Source organism: Nelusetta ayraudi, unplaced genomic scaffold, assembly GCF_046127955.1.
Source record: "Nelusetta ayraudi isolate G7.1 ecotype Tasmania unplaced genomic scaffold, CSIRO-AGI_Nayr_v1 ptg000027l, whole genome shotgun sequence".
Classification (NCBI taxonomy): domain Eukaryota; kingdom Metazoa; phylum Chordata; class Actinopteri; order Tetraodontiformes; family Monacanthidae; genus Nelusetta; species Nelusetta ayraudi.
Window position 1 is genome coordinate 4,960,001 of NW_027466077.1, and position 20,000 is coordinate 4,980,000.

The window sequence follows — 20,000 nt, forward strand, 5'->3', positions numbered from 1 at the left end:
AGGTCTTAACATCACACTCACATGGACACACACACACACACACACACACACACACCAAAAGCACGCACAAACAGGAATCCATGAAAGAACGCAGAATCAGAATCATTTCCCAAGTTGCACTGCACTAGTTCACCTCAGCATGAGGCCTCTAATTTTGCAACGAGCGAATGTAATCTAGTGCTGGATGGTGCCCCCTGGTGTGATAGAGGCGAAGTGCGGAATCTTTTTTTTCACAGCCAAAATGTCTAACCGCATGTGAAATTTGATCTAAAAGGCTTTTTTGGATAAATTAAATTAATTTTTGTTTCCATCTTGGGGCTCACGACTCAATTCAATTCAATTCAATTCAATTCAATTAAAACGACTTTATTTGTCCCCACGGGGCAATTTAAGCAGCTCTAACGTAGAGAACACACACACACACACAAAAACAAAACAACAGTATAGATAGCAGTACATGTCCAGCGGAGGCTCTGAAGTTATTGATTGTGTGGAGTGGCACGATTAAATGTTACATGACAGAAATATGGATAGAAATAAATAATATCAACAAATTAATAAATAGGTGGCACATTAGCAACAAGTAAAAGAAAGTTATAAAGTGCAGCAAGTGCAAAGACTGCCCCCTGTGGTCACATTCTGCCACTAAAGAGTACGTTTTCCATCTGTGTGACCTGTACATTTGATTTTTTTTTTTTTTTATGTATTATTATTATTATTATTAATAATAATATTATTTGGGCATTAATCGTCCATTAATCGACAATAATTTATCATTAATAGTGAAAATGAGAGGAAATGTGAATATTTACATTGCGAGTCCATTGGCGGTAGGGACCCCAGAAGCACCTGAAATGTTAGTTAGTTGGAGGTCACTGTGTTGACCTGGGGCCCTGAGACTGAACTGGCTCTCTGCCTGTGCAGTGCGTGCAGTGGGTGGACGACGCCAAACTCAACCAGCTACGGCGCGAGGGCATCCGCTACGCCCGCATCCGCCTCTGCCACGATGACGTCTACTTCATCCCGCGCAACGTGGTCCACCAGTTCAAGACGGTGTCGTCGGTGTGCAGCCTGGCCTGGCACGTCCGCCTGAGGCAGTACCACGGCGGCGAGGAGGGGGACGTGAAGGAGGAAGAGGAGGAGGGGGAGGAGGAGGAGGAGGAGGAGGATGATCTGAAGGTGAAGGAAGTGGGAGTGACTGTGGAGACGGAAGTGGAGGGCAAAGGAGCGAAGGAGTGGTTTAAGGAGGAGGAGGAGGAAGAGGAGGTGGGCGTGTCAGGAGACGGGCCCTTGTGCGGCGCCGAGAGGGATGAAGGACGTCCACCTCCTCTGCCTCCCCCGTCCCCGAACGCTCCCCCTTCTTCAGACTCCGACCCGAGCCGTGTCCGGGACGCAAAGGACGAGAGGGAAACTGAGGCGGAGGTTCCGCCTCCCGCCAAGGTGAAGGCGGAACCTCTTCCTTCTCCCCCTCTTCCTCCCCCCGCCACTCGACCTCCTCACCCTAAAGCGAAGCTGAAGGCGGCGGCGGCGGCGGACCCGTCAAAGCTCCTCCACCAGCGCCGCCACCTCCACCACCACTCGGGCGGCAGGACCACGTCTTCCAGTACCACTTCTTCCTCTTCCTCTTCCTCTTCCTCAGCTCCCAGGTCGCCCCTCTCCAAGTCTTCCTCCCCGCTGACGCCGCCGGCTCGCCCGCCCTTCGCTCTCAGCCCGCCTTCTACCTCGTCCTCGTCCCCGCTCACCTCCCCCCGGCCCGCCACCGACTCTTCCTCTTCCTCCTCCTCTTCCTCCTCACCGCTCCCACTTCCTGCCGCGTCTCCGACGTCCCGGCCGCCTCCCACCTCTCACCCGGAGCGGCGGAGGGACAGGGACGTCTTCCGGCTGAAGCCCGACCTCGGCCCCTCGGAGAAAACGCGGACGCCGCGCTGGACGCTGACGGACTCGCGGTCTCGTCGGGGAGACGCGGCAGCGGCGGCGGCAGCGGCGACGCCCTCTTTGGACCCTCACGGGCACCACGGCTCGTACCTGCAGCAATACGCACCTCCGCTGCCGCCACAGCAGCACCGCCTTGCGCCGCCCCCTCCTCCCCCGCCCCCGCACCTGCCGCTCCCCCCCTCCTATTCCCACCTGCCTCTGGGCCCCGCCCACCCAGCGTACTACCAGCGCCCCCAGCCCCCCCTCTCGCCCCTCCTGCCGCCCCACCACCACCACCAGCACCACCAGCACCACCACCACCAGTACTTCCCGCCCCACCACTCCCACTACCCCTCCCCCCACCACCACCACCAACACCACCACTTCCTGCCCCCTCCCCCCCAGTCCTTCCTCCCCCAGCCGCCAAGCTCCTACCCGCTCCAGCCGCAGTACCCCCACCCCCCGCCTCCACCATCCTCCTCGCCGCCGCCGCCCCCTCCGCCCTCCTTGCCGCCCCCGCCCCCCCCACAGCCCGGCCCTCCCCTCTTCTCCTTCCCCCCAACGCACGAGCGCGAGACGACGCAGGATTTATAGTCCTTTATAGTCCTTTTTGTACATAAGGATGCCTTTTATTTAGATTTTTTAAAGACTGTGCAGGATTTTATTTTGGAAGGGGTCTTGAAACGATGTAAAAAATAGGAAGAGGATATGGTGACAGGCAGGAGCGCTCTGGTCTGAACGCAGTAGTTTTTAAAGCAGAGTTTGGTTTTAATTCCCTGGACCAACTGGCTGCTTTGGCTTCACAATGACTCCAGACTGTCAGCGTCCAGGGTTGATTTGTGTTCACTGAACCCTCTGATGTTGGATCACCAGTGAGCAAATCAGAGATGGAAAAGGAGGAAATGTTTTAGCGTCTTTTTATTTTGTGATATTTATATTTGAAAAGGTATGCGTGCAGACCTGTATAACCACAAAAGTGCAGCTAATGCTTCCATTTTTTTTTATGTGCGTTTGCTTTCTGTGCCCCGGAGCTGTTTTCAGGATTAATAAAGGGTCAAGTTGTGATACTACACAGGTCCTCTATATGTCACATGACTCAATTCGACAAAGTGCAGGACTTTCCCGAACGTTGTATTTTGAGCAATAATGCTCTGCAATAATCTGATGAATTTGATCATGAGTCCATATCCCGCTTATTTAAATGGCACCACCTACAGTTCATGATTTTATTGCCTGAGATAAATGGGAATGTCGTCCAAACAATATTATTGAACACCTCACCTTATTTCAAATCAGTGTCTTCAGCTACAGTAAGTGGAGGGAGGGCGGCGGAGGGCCATTTCAGAAGAATAATATCACTCTCATGTCTGTACTGTAAATATCCAGCGATGCTTGGCCAGCTTTGAAACTACAACCACTCCAGGCATATGGACTTAAATTTACTGTGGAAACATTAGAGTGACTCGTGTCCCAAACTGTGCTGCTTTTCCCAACGTTGGCGAGTCTCTTCTCGCGGCAGCTGTCAACACTATTGGCAGAGCTCTGGGTGACTTGGCTGCCAGGTTTGTTTTCCCTCTCATTTTGGAATGAAAAGAAAAACTTGTTCGTCGAAGCCAAAGCTGTCAGACCGAAGGAACCTTCAGAGCCTCAGGAATAAACAAAATCATTCAGGACGTGCAAATGAATTGGTCTGCCACAAAAAAAGAATCAGTAAAAAAACATCTCAAATATCAGTCAGGTTTGTACGAAAGAGGATTAGGAAGAGAAACAATATTACAGGAAGGAAATTTTTATTTACTGTTCGAGGGGATGAAGTAAAATATATAAGCTAGAAAATAGCCGTATTAAAGGCCCACTGTGTAGCATTTCAGAAATTTGAATTTCTTCTCGAGATAAAGTCACTAAAAACAAGCATTTTCATTTGCCAATGATGCGCTTTTATATTTACATAAAGAGAAAGTCCAATTGTAATTTTGTCTACAACGTGCTTTCTTACCGTCGGCGAGCACTAAATCTTACACACTGGGCCTTAAAGTTAGTGCGGCGGCGGGCGATAAGGATGTTCTCGACATTCTGATAAGCGGCACTTTGATCTCTGAAGTAGACTGCTGGGTTCATTAGCACTTCTACCAAGTTCTTCCAATGGTGTGAAATTGATCGTTGAGGCCTCAACACTTCCAAGGTACACTGATATTATTGTTGTTATTCATGTCTAATATTATGATTCGGGAGAAATAGGCTCTTATGACAAACCGAAGGAAACACTGTTCATTCCCAAAGCACTATTTATCTGTTAAGCTAAAGCTTCTCTACAGTGTGGAGCTTCCTGTTTTTTTTTCTGAAATGGTTTATTTATCAGCCAGCGGACTGGAGTGACCTCTTGTGCATGGTTGTTCTTTTTTTAATATTGTTATTTTCTAAGTACTATAAATTATTAATCAGGAAGAGCATCTTCTTCTCTGTATCTGATTGAGAGTGGAGTTCTTCTGAGTGCGTGCATACACACACACACACACACACACACACACACACACACACACACACACACACAGGTTGTTTCTTTTTGCCATTAATACAGGAGTGTGACTCTGTGTTGATGATGTAGCCCAAGACGTTTCCCCAGTGCCTGTCCTTAACTGTGAACTACTAGAGAGTCCAGAGCCGCACACAGAACACCAGCTTCTGTCCCCTTCAAGCTTAAACAGAATGCTCTTTTTAAGCTTTTTCCCAGAAAATGAATGCCCCACCAAGAAGTAATCTACAACGCTGAGTATTGTTTTTCCCACCATCTCGTCGTGACGATGTCTCACCAGCCGAGAAAAAAAAAGTTTCAACACATTTAGGTCGTCATTTCAAGAGGCAGAAGCTCCTCTCTGTGTGGCTCTGGAGAGGGAGGAGATGATAAGTAAGCACTTGATGCCAGTTCCAAGGCGCTCTTGCAGCTCTTTTTATGCCTCTGGGTTTCAGATGTAACTGAAGAAGCCGACAGGAACTTCTCTATTTTTTTGTACAAATGTGACAAAGTCTATGGCTGAAAAAAAAGGCGAGCTCCCAGCCGAGGAGGCGGGACTCGGCCTTGTTTTCACAGAGTTTATTTATCTCTCTGAAGTGTTTTTATTTCTTTCATTTTTCTATTTTGTTTCTGTGATTGTTTTTTTTTTTTTTTCTTAACTGTCAGGACTGTAGTTGTACATAAAATGTTTTTTGTACAGAGGAAAGGAAGACTTGTAGTGTGTTTCTACTACAGATATGAACCTGGATAATAAAAGGTTCAGCGTATGGAGGAAGAACAACAGTCTGGTTGCTTTATTGTGACATTTTTAAAAGGACCCCATAGTCTTGTCAGTTTTCACATCTTTGTTTTTCACCCCAAACTGATGTTTTTGTGTAAAAACTGACGTTCTGTCCCAGAAGGCAGCGCCAGCAGCCCGGGAGAGGAATCGGTGGTACCCCTTGTGACATCACAAAGGGCACCTGTTAGGACATGTTTTCTCACAAACAGAGCAGCCGGGAACCCGGTGCTGTTGGAAATTTCGTTAAAGGGAACTTTTTTTTTGCAGGCAGAGCCTTTTTTTTTTTTTTTTGAATCGATGGAGTCGTGATATTTCTGTGTTTTCACGCCTCGGCTCCACCTCAACGCGCTTTTTTTGTTTCCTCAGAGCGTTTCGCTCCCTCTCGAGGATCGAGCATCCCTTTGTTGCCGCTCTTACGCAACCCTCCCACTCACTGCAGTCTGCGGCAGTGAGCTCAGCGCTTTCACCCCCGACGATATCAGAGTGGACAACACGCACATGTGCAACACGAGGCTGGTGTCTCGCAGGCCGGTCGTGGCAGAAAAGCAGCTCTGGCGTCCAATCCGTACGCTCCTACACACTCAACACGGCGGGAATGCCGGCTGATCTATTTGCTTGGTGGGCATGGGGGAGGTGTCGGAAGTCGGAGCAAAGACAAAGACGGGATTTTTGAGGGGAATCGCTGGAATTGAAACGGCGTGAGAGAGGAGCGTTCACACAGACCGTGCACTGTTCTTCACGGTCAAGGGGCAGGGACAGCATCCAGAAGCAGCACTCGTGATCAGTCATGTGGCCACTTTTCTTTCTTTTTAAATTGAACTTCACAGTGCAGCCACTTAACCGACAGAATGACTCACATCCGCAAAGTTCTGTCAAAGCAGGTTTATTATGCTAGTAAATAGTCAAAGTCTGCCGTTGGTGTGGTTCAGTTGTTAAAGACACGAGGCGACGCCTCTTTAAGGAACCGTACCATGTGAAACTTCACCGTCGCTGCGTTTTCCAACAGGCATCATCGTCTCTAGCGTGTTGTTGGAACTCCCGGCTACGACAAGAACAACCTCCGTCACTTTTGTTCCATTGTTTTCCCTGTTTTTGACCCATTCCGAACACATTGAAGAGTTGAATACACCAACGCGTATTCTCCCCCACCCCCAAGAAAAACATTTCATCATCACAATCACAGATTCCGTCCCAGTTCCACTCTGTGCAACACAATGCGAAGAATGTAAATGAAATACAAACAATGAAATGGCACAAATCAAACGCGTCATTTCTTTCCGTACATAAGCGAGTATTTAGCACTGTGCTGCCAATCACAACACCCAGTGTGTGCTTCTTGGCTCGGACCTCGACAAACAATTGCAGCTTTCTGATTTTCATGAGCCACTTTATATTTACAAAAATAACACAGCCAAGGAGCCCATCACAATTTTTCCCCTCACGCTTTTATATCCCGTGTCAATTCTTAAATTGTCCACCACACGTGTCCTTCAAATTCATTTGAATAATTTGTGAAATCAGATCGGGCCAGCAACGCTCCACAAACTAAGGGGGAATGAAAAAGTGCAACACAACATCCACAGCATATGCATATGAAAAAAAAAAAAGATGAGGATGTGATTATGGTACCGATGGCGTCACTGTAGAGTGCAGATTGTTCAGAGAGCAGCAGTCGTAGCTTATAAACAGTGAATAGCGAGAAGAGAGGACGTTACCGAATAACTTTAATACTTCACTCAGTGATGGAGAAAGTTCAGTTTTCTTCCAGTGTAAGGTTCAATGTTCACAGCAGTTTCTATCGCGTACAGTCGATTTTCTCGGTTCCACAGCAGTTCTTTGAGTTCAAACTCACGAGTCTCTGCCTTCTGAGCACCCTATCATTTTTTACCCAAAGTCTCTTATTATTCAAATACTAATCACAGATGATGGTTTCTTTCCTTCCTTGAGGGTCAATCTCCAAGTATGTGTCTCTCTGGAATGAGGCTAAATAATATGGTCCAATGACAAAAAACAAACAAACCGCAAATGCATGAATCTGCCCACTGACCACTGCGGCGCTGTGAGATCCTCTCGCCCTCACGCTTCCCTCCTCTCGGGAAAAATGTTGAGGCCCAGCTCCACCAGCGCGCCCAGCAACATGGTCCACAGGGGGATGCAGACGAAGGACAACTTGACGTCCGCCAGCTTCTCCAGCTTGGCGCACAGCGTCAGGCAGAAGGCCAGCTTGAGCAGCATGGCCGTCATGTACCAGGCGCGCAGACGCAGGTCCGGCGAGCCGTTGCGCGGGTCGTAGCCGGGCTTGCAGCGACCGGCCATCTTGATGGCCAGCATGAGGATGAGGATGCCGTCGAAGACCCAGACAGGAAGGAAGATGAGGAACCAGCTCCACTGCACCTGCAAAGGGAGCAGGCGGAGGTGATGGAATTAGAGGTTGGCGTTGGTAAAGATGTGAAGTGCACATAAACTACCAGTCACTGGTAGAATCCTGCAATCGATCAAAAAGTTACATTCTTGGTGCGTGACAGACAGAAAATCTCTACCTTCCCATCCAGTTTCAGCACCAGCATGATGAGGAAGACCAGGGTGAAGACCCATGTCAATAAAACCCTCTGAGCCAGAGCCATCTCCCTGTCTGGAGGACGACCAGAGCCTGGACACAAGACAGAACACACAGCTGACACATGATTGATGAGGAATGAATATTTAGATTTGGCATGGATTAACGCTTACGAGGCCGAGAAAAACAAATTGACGTGCGTGAAAGGCGACAATGCAGAAGCGGCCGAAGGCAGTCAAAGGTGACGACAGAATCGCGACCCTGTAATCGTTCAATATTTGCACCTACAATCGACAGCGTTGCTATTCCGTTGTTTTTGTTTTTAATTGACGTTAGTTAGCTTGCACTGCTATGACAGTTAGCTTTACCGGGCTAGCGAGCCGGTGTGCAACTGAAAACAAGACTTTGACTTACTTCACTGCGCGCCTACATCTGGCATACTGGACTCCTTCACGCTGTGCCCCAACAGTCAAATGTTACGTTTTTGAATTAGAATTTCCATTATTGCCAGAAGCAGCGGTATTCGCTAAGGCAACAGCGTTTCTAGTCCGTTATCTTTGCTTCGCCCCGCCTGTCCTGAATTCTGATTGGCTCTAGTTTTTGTAACGTCATGCTTATGTACAGTCAATAATTCCGGTCACAAACCGTAAAGTGACTCGTGCTTGCGCAAACTTGTTGTCAGCCCCAAGGAAGTGCGTGTTTACGTCCAGTAGAGGGCAGCGCAGCCCTTTACTCCATGCGTTTGTGTACAAATTACTTGGCCAGATAACACATAAAAGTGCGACCCAAAGCTGTTGTAGATTTATCATTCAATATTAATGTCTTTATCAGTGTCACATACGGGATACGCATTTGATTCTTCGCCCGTTAGAAAATAAAAACCCCACCGGTGCCATTTTTGAGCTGAAAATACAACGGCGCACATATACGGTGGTTTACGGTGACGGGGCTGAAGTTGTATTTTTTTTTTTTTTTTTTTTTTTTTTTTTGTCAGTGAGAGCTTGAAAAGGAAAAGCCTCAGCTTCAAACACTGCCGAGAAGAAGACGAGACTTAAGCATCTCCTTGACGGACGACAAGCCTTAGTCGGCGTGCTGTGTAACAAATATCTCGTCCCCGACGACCGCTTCGGGCCTCCGTCGCTTGCACTCCGACGGCTGCCGTCGCCCCCCCACCCCCTCCCCCAGAGAGGTAAGATTTGAAACGGCGAGCTTTGCAACAGCGTGTTTTGGACAGCGGTTGAAGGGTATGCGGGTCAGCTGTGTTGCTGGGGCTCTTTGTGCCCCAGCAGCCGCCGGGTAGCTTTAGCTAACTAGGTTAGCCAGAAATGAACCAGTAGCAGCAGCAGCAGCAGCAGCAGGAGCAGCAGCAGGAGGAGGAGGAAGGCAGACAGACCGTGAGGTGATCCGCGAAGAATGTCTGAAAAACACCGTGGCAGCAACATTGTCATGGAGACTAGCAACGCGGCTAGCTGCTCAAGTTGTGTCTCCTATTTTCTATTTTGTATTTTTCGATGCAGAAAACCGTGCACCACACACACAGACAGCGTTTTTTTTGTTTTTTTTTTTACTTTAGGTGCGCTGCACCGGTCACGTCTTAGCTGCTTTGAAAGCACTCGTAAATATTGTCCTGTCAAAATGCTTCGCTAAGCTTCTTTTCCCTTCTTTGAACGCACGTCTTTATTCTTCACCCGCTGCGTTCTACGAATGCAAGCCGAGCTAACCTCCTGTCTCACACTACACTACACTACACTACACTATACAATACAATACATACGTGTTTAACTCGATCCTGCCGGGTTTTTTTTTTAGTTCCTTGTTCTGGCTGTTTATCAACTACTGTGAAACCGACCAGAACATCCATCCCGTCTCGGGAGTAACCTGTTCCACTGTTGACTCGTCGACGCTATCGTTGTGCAACACATCTTGAAAAGTGCACAAACGTTACAGAATGCACCTTTAACTTGGTTGGACGGAACAAAAGCAGGAAGATCTCAAAACAAGTGAGAAAACCAATGCGTTCTTTCCCTTTTTTTTTTTTTTTTTTTTTTGCAGCTTAAGCTGCTTTTATTTGATCAATGTATGCCCCTGTATGTTTGAGCGTGTCTAGAGTTGTCTGTCTGTCTGTCTGTGTCTCGCTGCCCAGCATGCTTTGCCATCTCTCCCAGCCTCTGACTCTTAATGCCGCAAACCAAGATTTTCCACTGCAATTATGACGTGGGCCATTAAACTGAGTGCATTTGCCACTGCAGCAGCAGCAGCAGCAGCAGCAGCAGCAAAGTCCTGTTGGAATTCATAACGTTAACTTGGAACCAGCGGAACAGTTTGTGCCAAAAAAATATCAAAATCACAATAATAAGAGCCTGTGTTCTTTTTTTGCAAGAATACGTTCATGCAGGAGGTTTGTATAGTAAACCTGCTGGGGGGGTAATGGCACCATGGCCAGGATGACGGTATTTAGTCAAGTATTTATCTGCTGCTGTTCCCCCTCTCTGCACTGTATAACCACTCATTTACTGGGCTTTGAACCTGTTGTGAAGCCAAACATGCGTGGAACTATTGGAATTTTGCTTCGGTGCTTGGTTTTTCCTCTCTCACAGCTTTTTGCAAGTTAAAAAAAAACAACCTTTTATCGTGGGGGGGGGGGGAATCCTCGCAGACAAGTGAGTGAGATTGACGGTGAAGAAGCTCTCACCAGCGAAGGTGCCGGCGCAGAGTTTGCAAACAGTGTATCGCTTTGTCGCACAACGGCAGGTGGGGACAGTGACGTGTGTCGGGTTTCTCTCCTGAGAGCGCCTCTGAACACACACACACACACCTGGGCATCACAACACAACCGAGAGCGTGATTGATCAGCGGCGTGATGGATTGTTGTTCTCTGCGCTCAAGGTCATGACCTCTCTGCTTTTATGTTTGCGGTTCCACCTGTGCACGCACGCACGCACCTAACAGAGGCCAGCCGCCGGCCGAGCATCTCTGTTGCGTTCCCTTCCTCCCTCCCCCCTAGCATCATCCCTCCATCCCCCCCAGCATCATCCCTCCATCCCTCCCTCCCTCCCTCCATCCCCCCCAGCATCATCCCTCCATCCCTCCCTCCCTCCGTCTCTCAGACTGATGCTGAGTGCATCGTGCCGCTCCGCTCTGCCCCGCAGAGCCGGTTACATCACCAGCTGCATTGTCGTTACATCACACATCTCGACCTGGCGGAGGATCATCCCCCCCCCCACCCCCGGGGAGAGGGAGGGAGGGGGAGAGAGGAGGCTGTCGTTTGATTAACGTGAAATGCATTGCAAGAGCTGCATCGCCGCAAGCGCGGAGACGCTTTTCACCCGCCGCCGCCACCAGCGCCACACGCTGGGCCGCCTCCAGCTCCAGTTCATGCGCTCCGCCTGCAGCTGCACCAGGACACAAAACGGGTTTTCATGCCGGCAGAGACACCTGCAGCTTTTCATTCAAGGGACTCCTCGAGCCGCATGCACAGCGGACGCACAAAAGTCTTTTGATAGTAAATATAGACCCCCCCCCCCCCCCCCCCCCCCCCATCACTGCCGTATTAAACATTTCAGTACTTTTCTTTTTTAATGCAAAGCAAACAGGAAAGCAGGAAGGAACTTGCTGGCCACTGACACCTTCAGATTGCCTGTTTCTGTCGCGAAGCCGCTTCACGTCACTGCGCTGACAGTCGGGCCTCAGTTCCAGGGTGGAAAAGTCATTTTCCATGTCCGACTCCTCCAACTGCGACTCCACAACTTGACCCACGGCCGCGCTGAACCGGTTTTCTTTCACTTCGGGGGACAGAAAGTGTGACGAGGAGAGATGCCCTCGCCACGCTGATCAAGCGAGCGCGATGTGACTTCAAACAAGAGCTGCGCTGTTGGTGTTGGTCTGCAACGTGACAGCGTTGCAAGTGTATGAAAGGTGCTTTTTTTTTTCGTCGCCAATTCACCACTGTGCTGCTGGAACAGCAGCGAGTCTATTGACTCTCGGTGAACTCTGTCCAAACCAAAAGGTTAAAGAAAGTGTGGATCAAAAAAGCGCTACTACGATCCTGCCCTTTGTGACATCATAGAATGCACGGCCTGGTGCTTTGGAACCCATTGCAGCCGTTTGGAAGCAGGAGGCTATAAACAGAGGGCTAAATATGCCGGGGGTTTGTTTTTTCTGAGATCTTTCAAAGTCCTGGGTGGAAAAAAAGCGAGGCACTTAAATGTTCCTGCTATCGCTTTGACTCGGCCGTGTCAGCAGTGTCGCTTTCCACACGTTTGTAAAACTTCGGCTTTTACAAGTAGGTCAAGAGTCGCGCGCACACACCACACACACACACTTCTGCCGTCGTTGCTTTGAATATAAAATGTGACCTTGCCATACCATGCAGATTAACCCCCCAACTGCCCCCCCGCCCCCCCCCAGTATCCTGCTCCCTTCCTACTTTGGCTGTGAGGACCAATCATCTGTCAGCTACACGGCCCCGCTAGAGGTGAGCCCTCCCACGGTCTCACTCTCTCTTGTGCCTGTCTGTGCACTCTTGCTTGCGCACAGACACACGTGCACGCCAGTGTGCAGTTTATGCGGGTTTTTTCTCTTTTGCAAGCGGAGCTGCAGACCCTCCAGGCGACAGGACCGGCCGAGTGGTTGCGCAGCGTAGGCAGCTGCGTCCGTTTTGTCAGACAGCTCAACAGGAGGAGGTTTGACGCGACGCGCGAGGACACACTTCCTGTTTGAGGAGTGTGCGCATGCGAGGCCTTCACGTAGCCCTGCGGGTTTTCTCTCGGGTGGATGCGTGCACTCACAGGCAAAAAGCCTGCGTGTGTTTCACTTTTTGTATTATTAGCGTATTATTAGTGTATTATTAGCGTTGGCCCCTCCAGCTTGTGAAACACGCACCGCCTCGCCTGCCGAGCACTTGGTCGCTATATTAGTGTTGTAATACTGGAGATTGGTCTTGGTCTCCAGACCACTTTTTAAGGGTCTCGGTCTCGGACTCGGAGGCATTTTTACTGGGTCTTGTCTCGGTCTCAGACTGGACAGACTCGGGATCTTTGATCAAGACCGGTCAAGACTCAGCCAACACTGCAATGACACGATAATAACGGAAAAGAATCCAGCTGCTGGCGTTTTACGCTCTGTTTGTGACACCCAGAGTGACACCCTGCCCCCTTATTCCTGGTTCATTTATTTTTAATTTTATGAAGCAAAGTTGTTTTTTGGAAAATGGTTCAAAACAGTTGTCAAAGCAGCAAAATGTTAAAGAAAATATGAAAAGAGACCTTGCAGACCTTGAATTTAATAAAGGTACTGCTCATTTATTTTCTGTTTGTTGTTGTTTTTCTTTGATATGTAAAGTCTGGGTCTTGTCTCGGTCTCGATACTCTCTAGTCTTGACAATGTCTTGGGTTGGTGCGGTCCTGACTACAACACTATGCTATACAATCAGGCCGTCCGTGTAGGTCAAGCGTCGTGTCATGTGTTGACACACGAGACCAGCAGGGTTCGCCCTCCACACCACGGAAAACACGACCCGCTTCACTCTCTCGGAATGGCCGCCGCCGCCGCCGCCGTCGCCGTCTCCTCAAAACACCTCGGAACTTTGGCGTCGTATTTCCCCCACCTCGCCGTGCACTTACTTAAACACACACACACACACACACACACGTGTTTTTTTTCAGGGGTGGGGGCGGGGAGGAGGGGTGTAACCTGCACCCGTCATGAAATATAAAACACCTGGTGAGGAGGAGTGGATTGAGTTACGCATCACGAGTTAGCGAAGCTCACCAAGGCCGGACAGGGAGGCGCTCTGCTGATGGGACTGAGGACCAGTTTGTTTCACCTAAATCTGCAAAACCTACTTTTCTAAGAGCCTGATGTGAGTAATTACAAAGTTACCTATCATCAGTTTTGGAGCTGCACCTTTTTTTTCCCCCCTCCCACCTGTTGCAACATCCAGTAACAATAATATTCATTACTCAGACGGGACTGCATGAGGCTGTCAAGTCGTCGCTTGCTGCGCTGATGAGGCTTGATAATATGCAGTGGTTTGAGCGGGAAGTCAGACATTGCAAATTAAATAAAGAGGCATTCATGTCAGAAAGAAAAGAAAAGTTTTCCTCACCGTCTGAACAGCGTTTTTGTACAGAGTGGCGATGGTACGCCGACCGAGCGCGCCTTCCACCGCAGGAAACGGCGCTCGCGTGTACACACACACACACACGCGCGCTCATGCACTACATTTTCGAACGTCCAGCTTTTTGGCGCTTTGCACGCCAACAGCAGCAGGAGATTTATGGCGTTTCACGTGCACGACAACACGAAAAGGCGCGCACAACCCCCCCCCCCAACCCCTCCTTCTCCTTCCCCCGCTCCTCCGTATTAAATCCTGGCCCACATTACACACAGAATGCTGCTCAGACAGACTTGGCCAGTGTGTGTGTGTGTGTGTGTGTGTGTGTGTGTGTGTGTGTGTGTGTGTGTGTGTGTGTGTGTGTGTGTGTGTGTGTGTGTGTGTGTGTGTGTGTGTGTGTGTGTGTTGCATTCTTCGAGAGCTTTTGTGAAGCATCGCCCTTAAAAGATTTGGGACAATCGTGTTGCGAGGGTTGGACTGGAAAAGTGAAATATAGGAAGTTCACACTTTGTGTGTGTGTGTGTGTGTGTGTGTGTGTGTGTGTGTGTGTGTGTGGTCTAGGCTCCGTTACTGTAAATACCTCCATAACAAACCAGGCTGCATAACAGGGACAATTTGAACGTGCGGTCCTGGACAGAAACCAGAAGGCATATTAGCAAACGTCTCGCAAGCCGCCCGTCTCTGCCTGCCTGCCATGTTTTTCCACGATGACTTACAGCCCCGACTGTTTACAGCTAATCCTGTCTGTGGCACTGCATTAGGCAACCGTCTGCGTCGCACTCGACTCACTCACGGGATGTGTGCGTGTGTGTGTTTCTGTTCTGATAACGTGCCTGCGATCACTCTGTGGTTTTGACGGGAGGGTTTGAGACTTTGAACGGGGGGGGAGGGGGGGGGGAGGGGGGGGGGGACCTGCCTGGTTTTTGTTGGGTTTTTTTTGTTTTTTTTGATGGGAGGATTCCAGTTGTCAAGATGTCAGAGGAAACAGAAAAACACGGCCGTCTGTGGGGGGAGGCCGCCGCTCCACCCTGCGCCTACCTTTTTTTTGGAAGCTTGTTCGCAGCAACACAAGTTCCGCTTCACCACTTAGATTTGACAGGAGCTATAAAAAAGATATACACCACAGGTCAAAAGTTTGGACACACCCTGTGTCATTAATGTTTTGCTAGATATAGCTTATATTGCATACATACGTATGTGTATATGTGTATACACACACACACACACACACACGTGTATATATATATGTGTGTGTATATATATATGTGTGTGTGTGTGTGTGTGTGTGCATATATATATATATATATATATATATATATATATATATATATATATATGTGTGTATGTGTGTATGTATGTATGTGTGTATGTATGTGCATGTATATATATATATATACGTATATACATATATATATACATATACGTATATATATATATATACGTATATATATATATATATATATATATATATATATATATATATATATATATATATATATATATATATATATACGTATATACATATATATACATATATATATATATCTATATATATATATACGTATATACATATATATACATATATATATATATATATATATATATACATATATATATATATATATATATATATATATATACATATATATATATATATATATATATATATACATATATATACATATATATATATATATATATATATATATATATACGTATATATATATATATATATATATATATATATATATATATATATATATATATATATATATATATATATATATATATATATATATATATATATATACGTATGTGTTGCGGTTCAAAGCCGAGGATTTATCGCTGCAGCTGGAGAGCAGAGAGTGCAGGAGATGTCTCTTCTGCTCTAAAAGTGTCCTTGCCCTGTGCAGCGGACGTGCGGTGCATGCACCTCTGCATGCGCAGCATGCGCTCATCAGCCGGGCGTGTTTGCTTCAAGGGATTTTTGGGTTGCGGCTTCCTTTTTTTTCTGTAGCACTTAGACACCGGCGCTCTCCTTAGACCTTTGACTCCTCTTCACGCAACCACTGGTAGGGAGAGTGTTGCTTTTTTTTTTTTTAATGCGTGAACTGCTGACGCTTGCACGCGCTCGCATTCTTGACGCAGCCGTGCTCGGACTCGCTTCTTTGCAGCTTTTTTTTTTCTCACCGGCACTGTGAGACTCACGACAGCTGAGTCCAAAACAAGGAAGTGAGAGGAGAAAAAAATAAGAGAAAAATGTCATGTTTGAGGAGGAAATGACTCACCTCAGGCATGTAAACAATCTGTTCCTTCTCCTTCTTTTTTTCTTTTTTTTTTTGATTCTGTAATTCAAAGCGCTGAATAATATTTGCCGGTGAGCAGCGAGACAGAAAGCTCTGCCGCTGCCGCCTCTGGAGTCATCTTGGCCCTGGCCCGCAGTCGCCGGCCTCCTCCATCACTCCCCAAACGCCCCCGCGTGCCTCCCACTCGCGCAGCGGGCACAACGCCGCCGCTATGGCGGCTAGAAAACAGAAAAGAGGAGGAAGAACGAAGAGTGGAGAGCGGCGTCCGTGTTCTCTGCCCCTGACCCATCCAGTTTGAGCCGGCGCCGCCGTGGTTGAACCCCCGGGGACGTTGCCTGCCCCTCGCATTGGCGACCCTTGACCCTGTAAAAACCCTCAACTGTCGTTTCAGACAAAGAAACCCTCCATCCCACCTCTCGTCTCCCGTCGCTGGACTGGAGTTTCCTGCTGCCGTCTGTGGCTGACAGTTTTCATCGTGTTCTGGCAGCAGCGACGAGGGAGGCGGGACTTCCCCTTTGCACGGCGCCTTGATTGAGCGTTATGTTTTTATGTTTTGATGGATTGATCGATCTGTTTGAGTGTCAAACATTCAGCCCTCGTGGGCTAATTAGACGCGGATCAGCACATTTGTCGATCGTATTCCCACAATGACATCCACGATAGCCACGTGACTGCAGAACAAAAATCAAAACATAACACAACCTATAAAAATAGGGTCACATACAATTAAAATAATTTACCAGCGAGGCCTTCTCTAGAAATGTAGCCAAAGCAAAAAGCAGAACGCAGAATCTCCCCTTTATGTTTCCAGAATACGTCAGGGTTTTTAGCAGAACTGATTCAAAAAGGGAATTTATTCAATCACAATGCATAGAACAGGACAAAACAAAAATGAAATGCATCTTCCGCCACAAAATTCTCACAGACGTAAATGCTCGGGTATCTTTAAATCAACTGATCACTTGTATAAGTTGATTCTTCTTCTTCTTCTTCTTCTTCTTCTTCTTTTGTAACTGCAACAACTGAGCAGGTGTCTCCCTCCGTCAGCGGGAGATCCCATTTCAGAGGCGACTCGCTGTAATAACACGCTGACTGTAACACTGACACAATGGCGTGAAGTCCGGCCCCGCAGTGGTTGGCGTACGCAAGCCGCGTGTTGAGATTCTGATCCTCTTCATTCCTCGAGCAGGCGGGCGGGCGGGCGTCGTGAAACTCTGTTGCGACGAGAAGCGAGCAGGATGGACGCGTAGCCGTGAAAAAACTGGCGCGCTGAAACGAGAGAGGGCGCGAGATTAAGAAATGTGTGCGCCGTGCAAAGGGAAAGAAAAGCCACGGCCGCTGAGGATGAGGAGAGAATTCCACCGTCCAATCGCATCTCAGCATTCCCCCGCTCGGCGTGAGACACCAGGAAGTGTTTTTCCTGAGGAGGGATGACAAATGGGCTGTCATTCTTCTCCTGCAGGTCCTGGTTGTTTACACCGTGAGGTGGCTGTCGGGGGGGCGTTGCAGCTTTAGAAATGACTAATCATGTTTTTTTGTGTGTATGTGTTTAGAAAAAAGGAAGAAAAAAAATCAGAAGAGACTAGTAGTGCTTGTGTTTGGATGCCGGAGGGGAAAATAAGCCAGGGGAACGCCCTCACATTAGTCTGCATTATGACGTGTGTGTGTGTGTGTGTGTGTGTGTGTGTGTGTGTGTGTGTGTGTGTGTGTGTGTGTGTGTGTGTGTGTGTGTGTGTGTGTGTGTGTGTGTGTGTGTGTGTGTGTGTGTGTGTTTATTTACTGCCTCCCTCCCTGACACACTTCCCCAGCAGGTATAAAGTGCTCAGTCCTGCCTCTCACTCTCCTCAGTTGTTTGCTCACGCCTCTCTCTCTCTCTCTCTCTCCCTCTCTCTCTCGCCCTCTCTCTCCCTCTCTTTCCCCTCTCCGCCGTGTGTCTCCAGACTAAGATGCCCTAGGCCGGGAGAAGGGACATGTAAATGGCTTCCAAAGTGAAAGATGCCGTGGTGTGGTACCAGAAAAAGGTAAGGACGTTTTTTTCTTGTTTGTTTCGCAGGGAAAAGCCAGAAAGGACTTTTCTGTTTTTTGCGTTTGCTTAAATTCTTTTTTTTTTTTTTTCAACCTTGCGATGCGTTTCGCCGTCAACTCCGAGGGATCGGAGCGCTGTTGCAGTTTCTTTAAGGTCCGAGAGCAGGTTGCAGGTTCTTCAGGTGCACACTCATGTTTTCATAATCAAGATAGATGACACCTGTCACTGCAAACTAGGTTGACCACACGCAGAAACGTGAAGGTTGCAAAATTCAAATGTCAATGTGTAGCAACAGAGTGAATTGGTGAAGATGAGAATATAGAAATGCAGCCACAGTCCAGAGGATGTTGGAAAGACTCTCTGTCTTCGATAAGATTGCTGCCGTCTGCCACCGGTTTCTTTCCTTTCTTCTTCTTCTTCTTCTTTTTTAAATGCTGGGCTCTCTGGCCCGGCGGTGTTGTGTGTCTTTTCGTTCCATTGGTCTCAGATATCGGATCCACTGCTGGACCGGAGCGCCAGCTCTCATCTTACGCGGCCGTCTGCGTCTCCCGGACTCGCTGTCCTCACAGAACCCGTCCGTCCGTCCGTCCGTCCATCCCTCCCTCCCTCCCTCCGTCCATCCGTCCGTCTGCCCGTCTCTCTCTCTCGGCTGCCCCCGTCTGTTGTTTCCTCTCCATGTTTAGCTGCTGCCTCTTTCTATTTCGGTGGCTGGCGGTCGGTCGGCCTCTGACTGAACCTCCCTCTGATCCGCTGCACCTGGCAGACGTCGACGTCAAAGCCGCAGCCTTGACTCACGCGACGAGCCGCTCGCTCGTCTTAATTACAGAGGCGACGCCGTAAACACGGCCGCCTCGTCTTGAAGGGACAAACATCTGTTGTTACTTAAAGAAATGTGCACTTCTTTTCTCCTGGAGGATTTTCCCCTCTTGTTTTTTGGCCCATAACAGTAATCATGTCATCCCTGAGTATCCTCCCAAGCAGGAATTAGATTTTTTGTGGGGTTTGAAATCTGAACTGGGACACCAGTGTAATCTGATTACTTGGATCAACCTCAGCTGTTGCTGATTAGCTTTTCTTTCTTTTTAAATAAAGTAAACTATACTTAAAATTGGAACTTTTTAATGATCCAAAAAAAAAAAATTGGAGAAGATTTAAGAAAATCAGTCCACTCTAAAATCAAAGTAAAATGAGAGACATTATTAATTCAGGCTAAAACATGCTCTTTTCCCCTATGACTCAGTTGAAATGCTTGGATGAGAAAGCAATTTGCTTTTTTTTTGCTTTTAAAACTTGTCCAAGCAGAGGCACGCCTGTGCCGCCACGGCTGAGTCATAATTGACTCGTTCAGAGAGCCGATCACACTTGCGTGGAAATCCTCCCGCGGGCTTCATCTCTGACAGGAACTTGAGGGGTTTTCTTCTTCGTCTTTTTCTTCTTCTTCTTCTTCTTCTTCTTCTTCTCTTGAAAGCAAAGTGGAAATTGTACGTGTCAACAAAGTTGTTTTTATTTTGGCCTGCTCTCATCTTTTGTCCGAGGCCTCTGGTGATCTCTCAGATGTGTTCACTGGTGTTTCCTTGTGTTTTATTTACTTTAAGTGTTCTAGTGCCAAAAGAAGAAGGTGTAGAGTGGAGTGTCCTCCTTGGGTGCCAAAAAAAAAGCATGTTAAGCGTGCCCTCGAGCAGAGAACTTTTAGGTGTGTCAGTTTGAAAGTGGCTGGCAGTCTCCTGCTGTGTGTGTCGGCTTGGCTTCAGCTTGGCTTCAGCTTGGCAGTTGGTTTTAGCGTGGATTT

At 48.1% G+C, this 20,000-nt stretch overlaps 3 protein-coding genes across 8 annotated transcripts in view; 2 read left to right on the forward strand and 1 right to left on the reverse strand.

The window, feature by feature from the left end:
- The window catches only part of LOC142890918 (uncharacterized), a 28,861-nt gene extending 23,654 nt beyond the window's left edge, over nucleotides 1–5,207 (forward strand). For both annotated transcript variants that reach the window (XM_076030247.1, XM_076030248.1), the window contains exons 8-9: nucleotides 1–2; nucleotides 925–5,207. The exon at nucleotides 1–2 is cut by the window's left edge. In XM_076030247.1, coding sequence (XP_075886362.1) covers nucleotides 1–2; nucleotides 925–2,508 — 1,586 coding nt within the window. In that variant the 3' untranslated portion in view covers nucleotides 2,509–5,207. The remainder of the gene's footprint in view (nucleotides 3–924) is intronic.
- LOC142890925 (transmembrane protein 60-like) lies at nucleotides 4,604–9,266 on the reverse strand. Of its 3 annotated transcripts, none has more exons than XM_076030259.1 (3): nucleotides 9,158–9,266; nucleotides 7,748–7,857; nucleotides 4,604–7,601 (listed from the first exon to the last, which is right to left on the reverse strand). In XM_076030259.1, exons 1-3 carry the CDS (start codon nucleotides 9,210–9,212, stop codon nucleotides 7,284–7,286), a joined length of 483 nt encoding a protein of 160 aa, XP_075886374.1. In that variant the 5' UTR covers nucleotides 9,213–9,266; the 3' UTR covers nucleotides 4,604–7,283. The 3 variants fall into 3 exon arrangements, with proteins under 3 accessions (XP_075886374.1, XP_075886376.1, XP_075886375.1); XM_076030261.1 differs by lacking the exon at nucleotides 9,158–9,266 and adding an exon at nucleotides 8,179–8,366 and having other exon boundaries at nucleotides 7,748–7,881; XM_076030260.1 differs by lacking the exon at nucleotides 9,158–9,266 and adding an exon at nucleotides 8,179–8,364.
- Nucleotides 9,267–12,091: 2,825 nt separating this feature from the next.
- The window catches only part of LOC142890921 (protein PHTF2), a 27,117-nt gene continuing 19,208 nt past the window's right edge, over nucleotides 12,092–20,000 (forward strand). For all 3 annotated transcript variants that reach the window (XM_076030251.1, XM_076030253.1, XM_076030252.1), the window contains exons 1-2: nucleotides 12,092–12,238; nucleotides 18,126–18,206. In XM_076030251.1, coding sequence (XP_075886366.1) covers nucleotides 18,162–18,206 — 45 coding nt within the window. In that variant the 5' untranslated portion in view covers nucleotides 12,092–12,238; nucleotides 18,126–18,161. The remainder of the gene's footprint in view (nucleotides 12,239–18,125; nucleotides 18,207–20,000) is intronic.

What these genes read in the sequence shown, in the direction of transcription:
- LOC142890925 (XM_076030259.1), bottom strand. Translation starts at nt 9,212, where the DNA reads ATGACAATGTTGCTGCCACGGTGTTTTTCAGACATTCTTCGCGGATCA. An exon ending in TCTTCGCGGATCACCTCACG is followed by an intron (nt 7,858 to 9,157) that starts GTCTGTCTGCCT and finishes TCTTGTGTCCAG; the next exon opens with GCTCTGGTCGTCCTCCAGAC. An exon ending in TGCTGAAACTGGATGGGAAG is followed by an intron (nt 7,602 to 7,747) that starts GTAGAGATTTTC and finishes CTCCCTTTGCAG; the next exon opens with GTGCAGTGGAGCTGGTTCCT.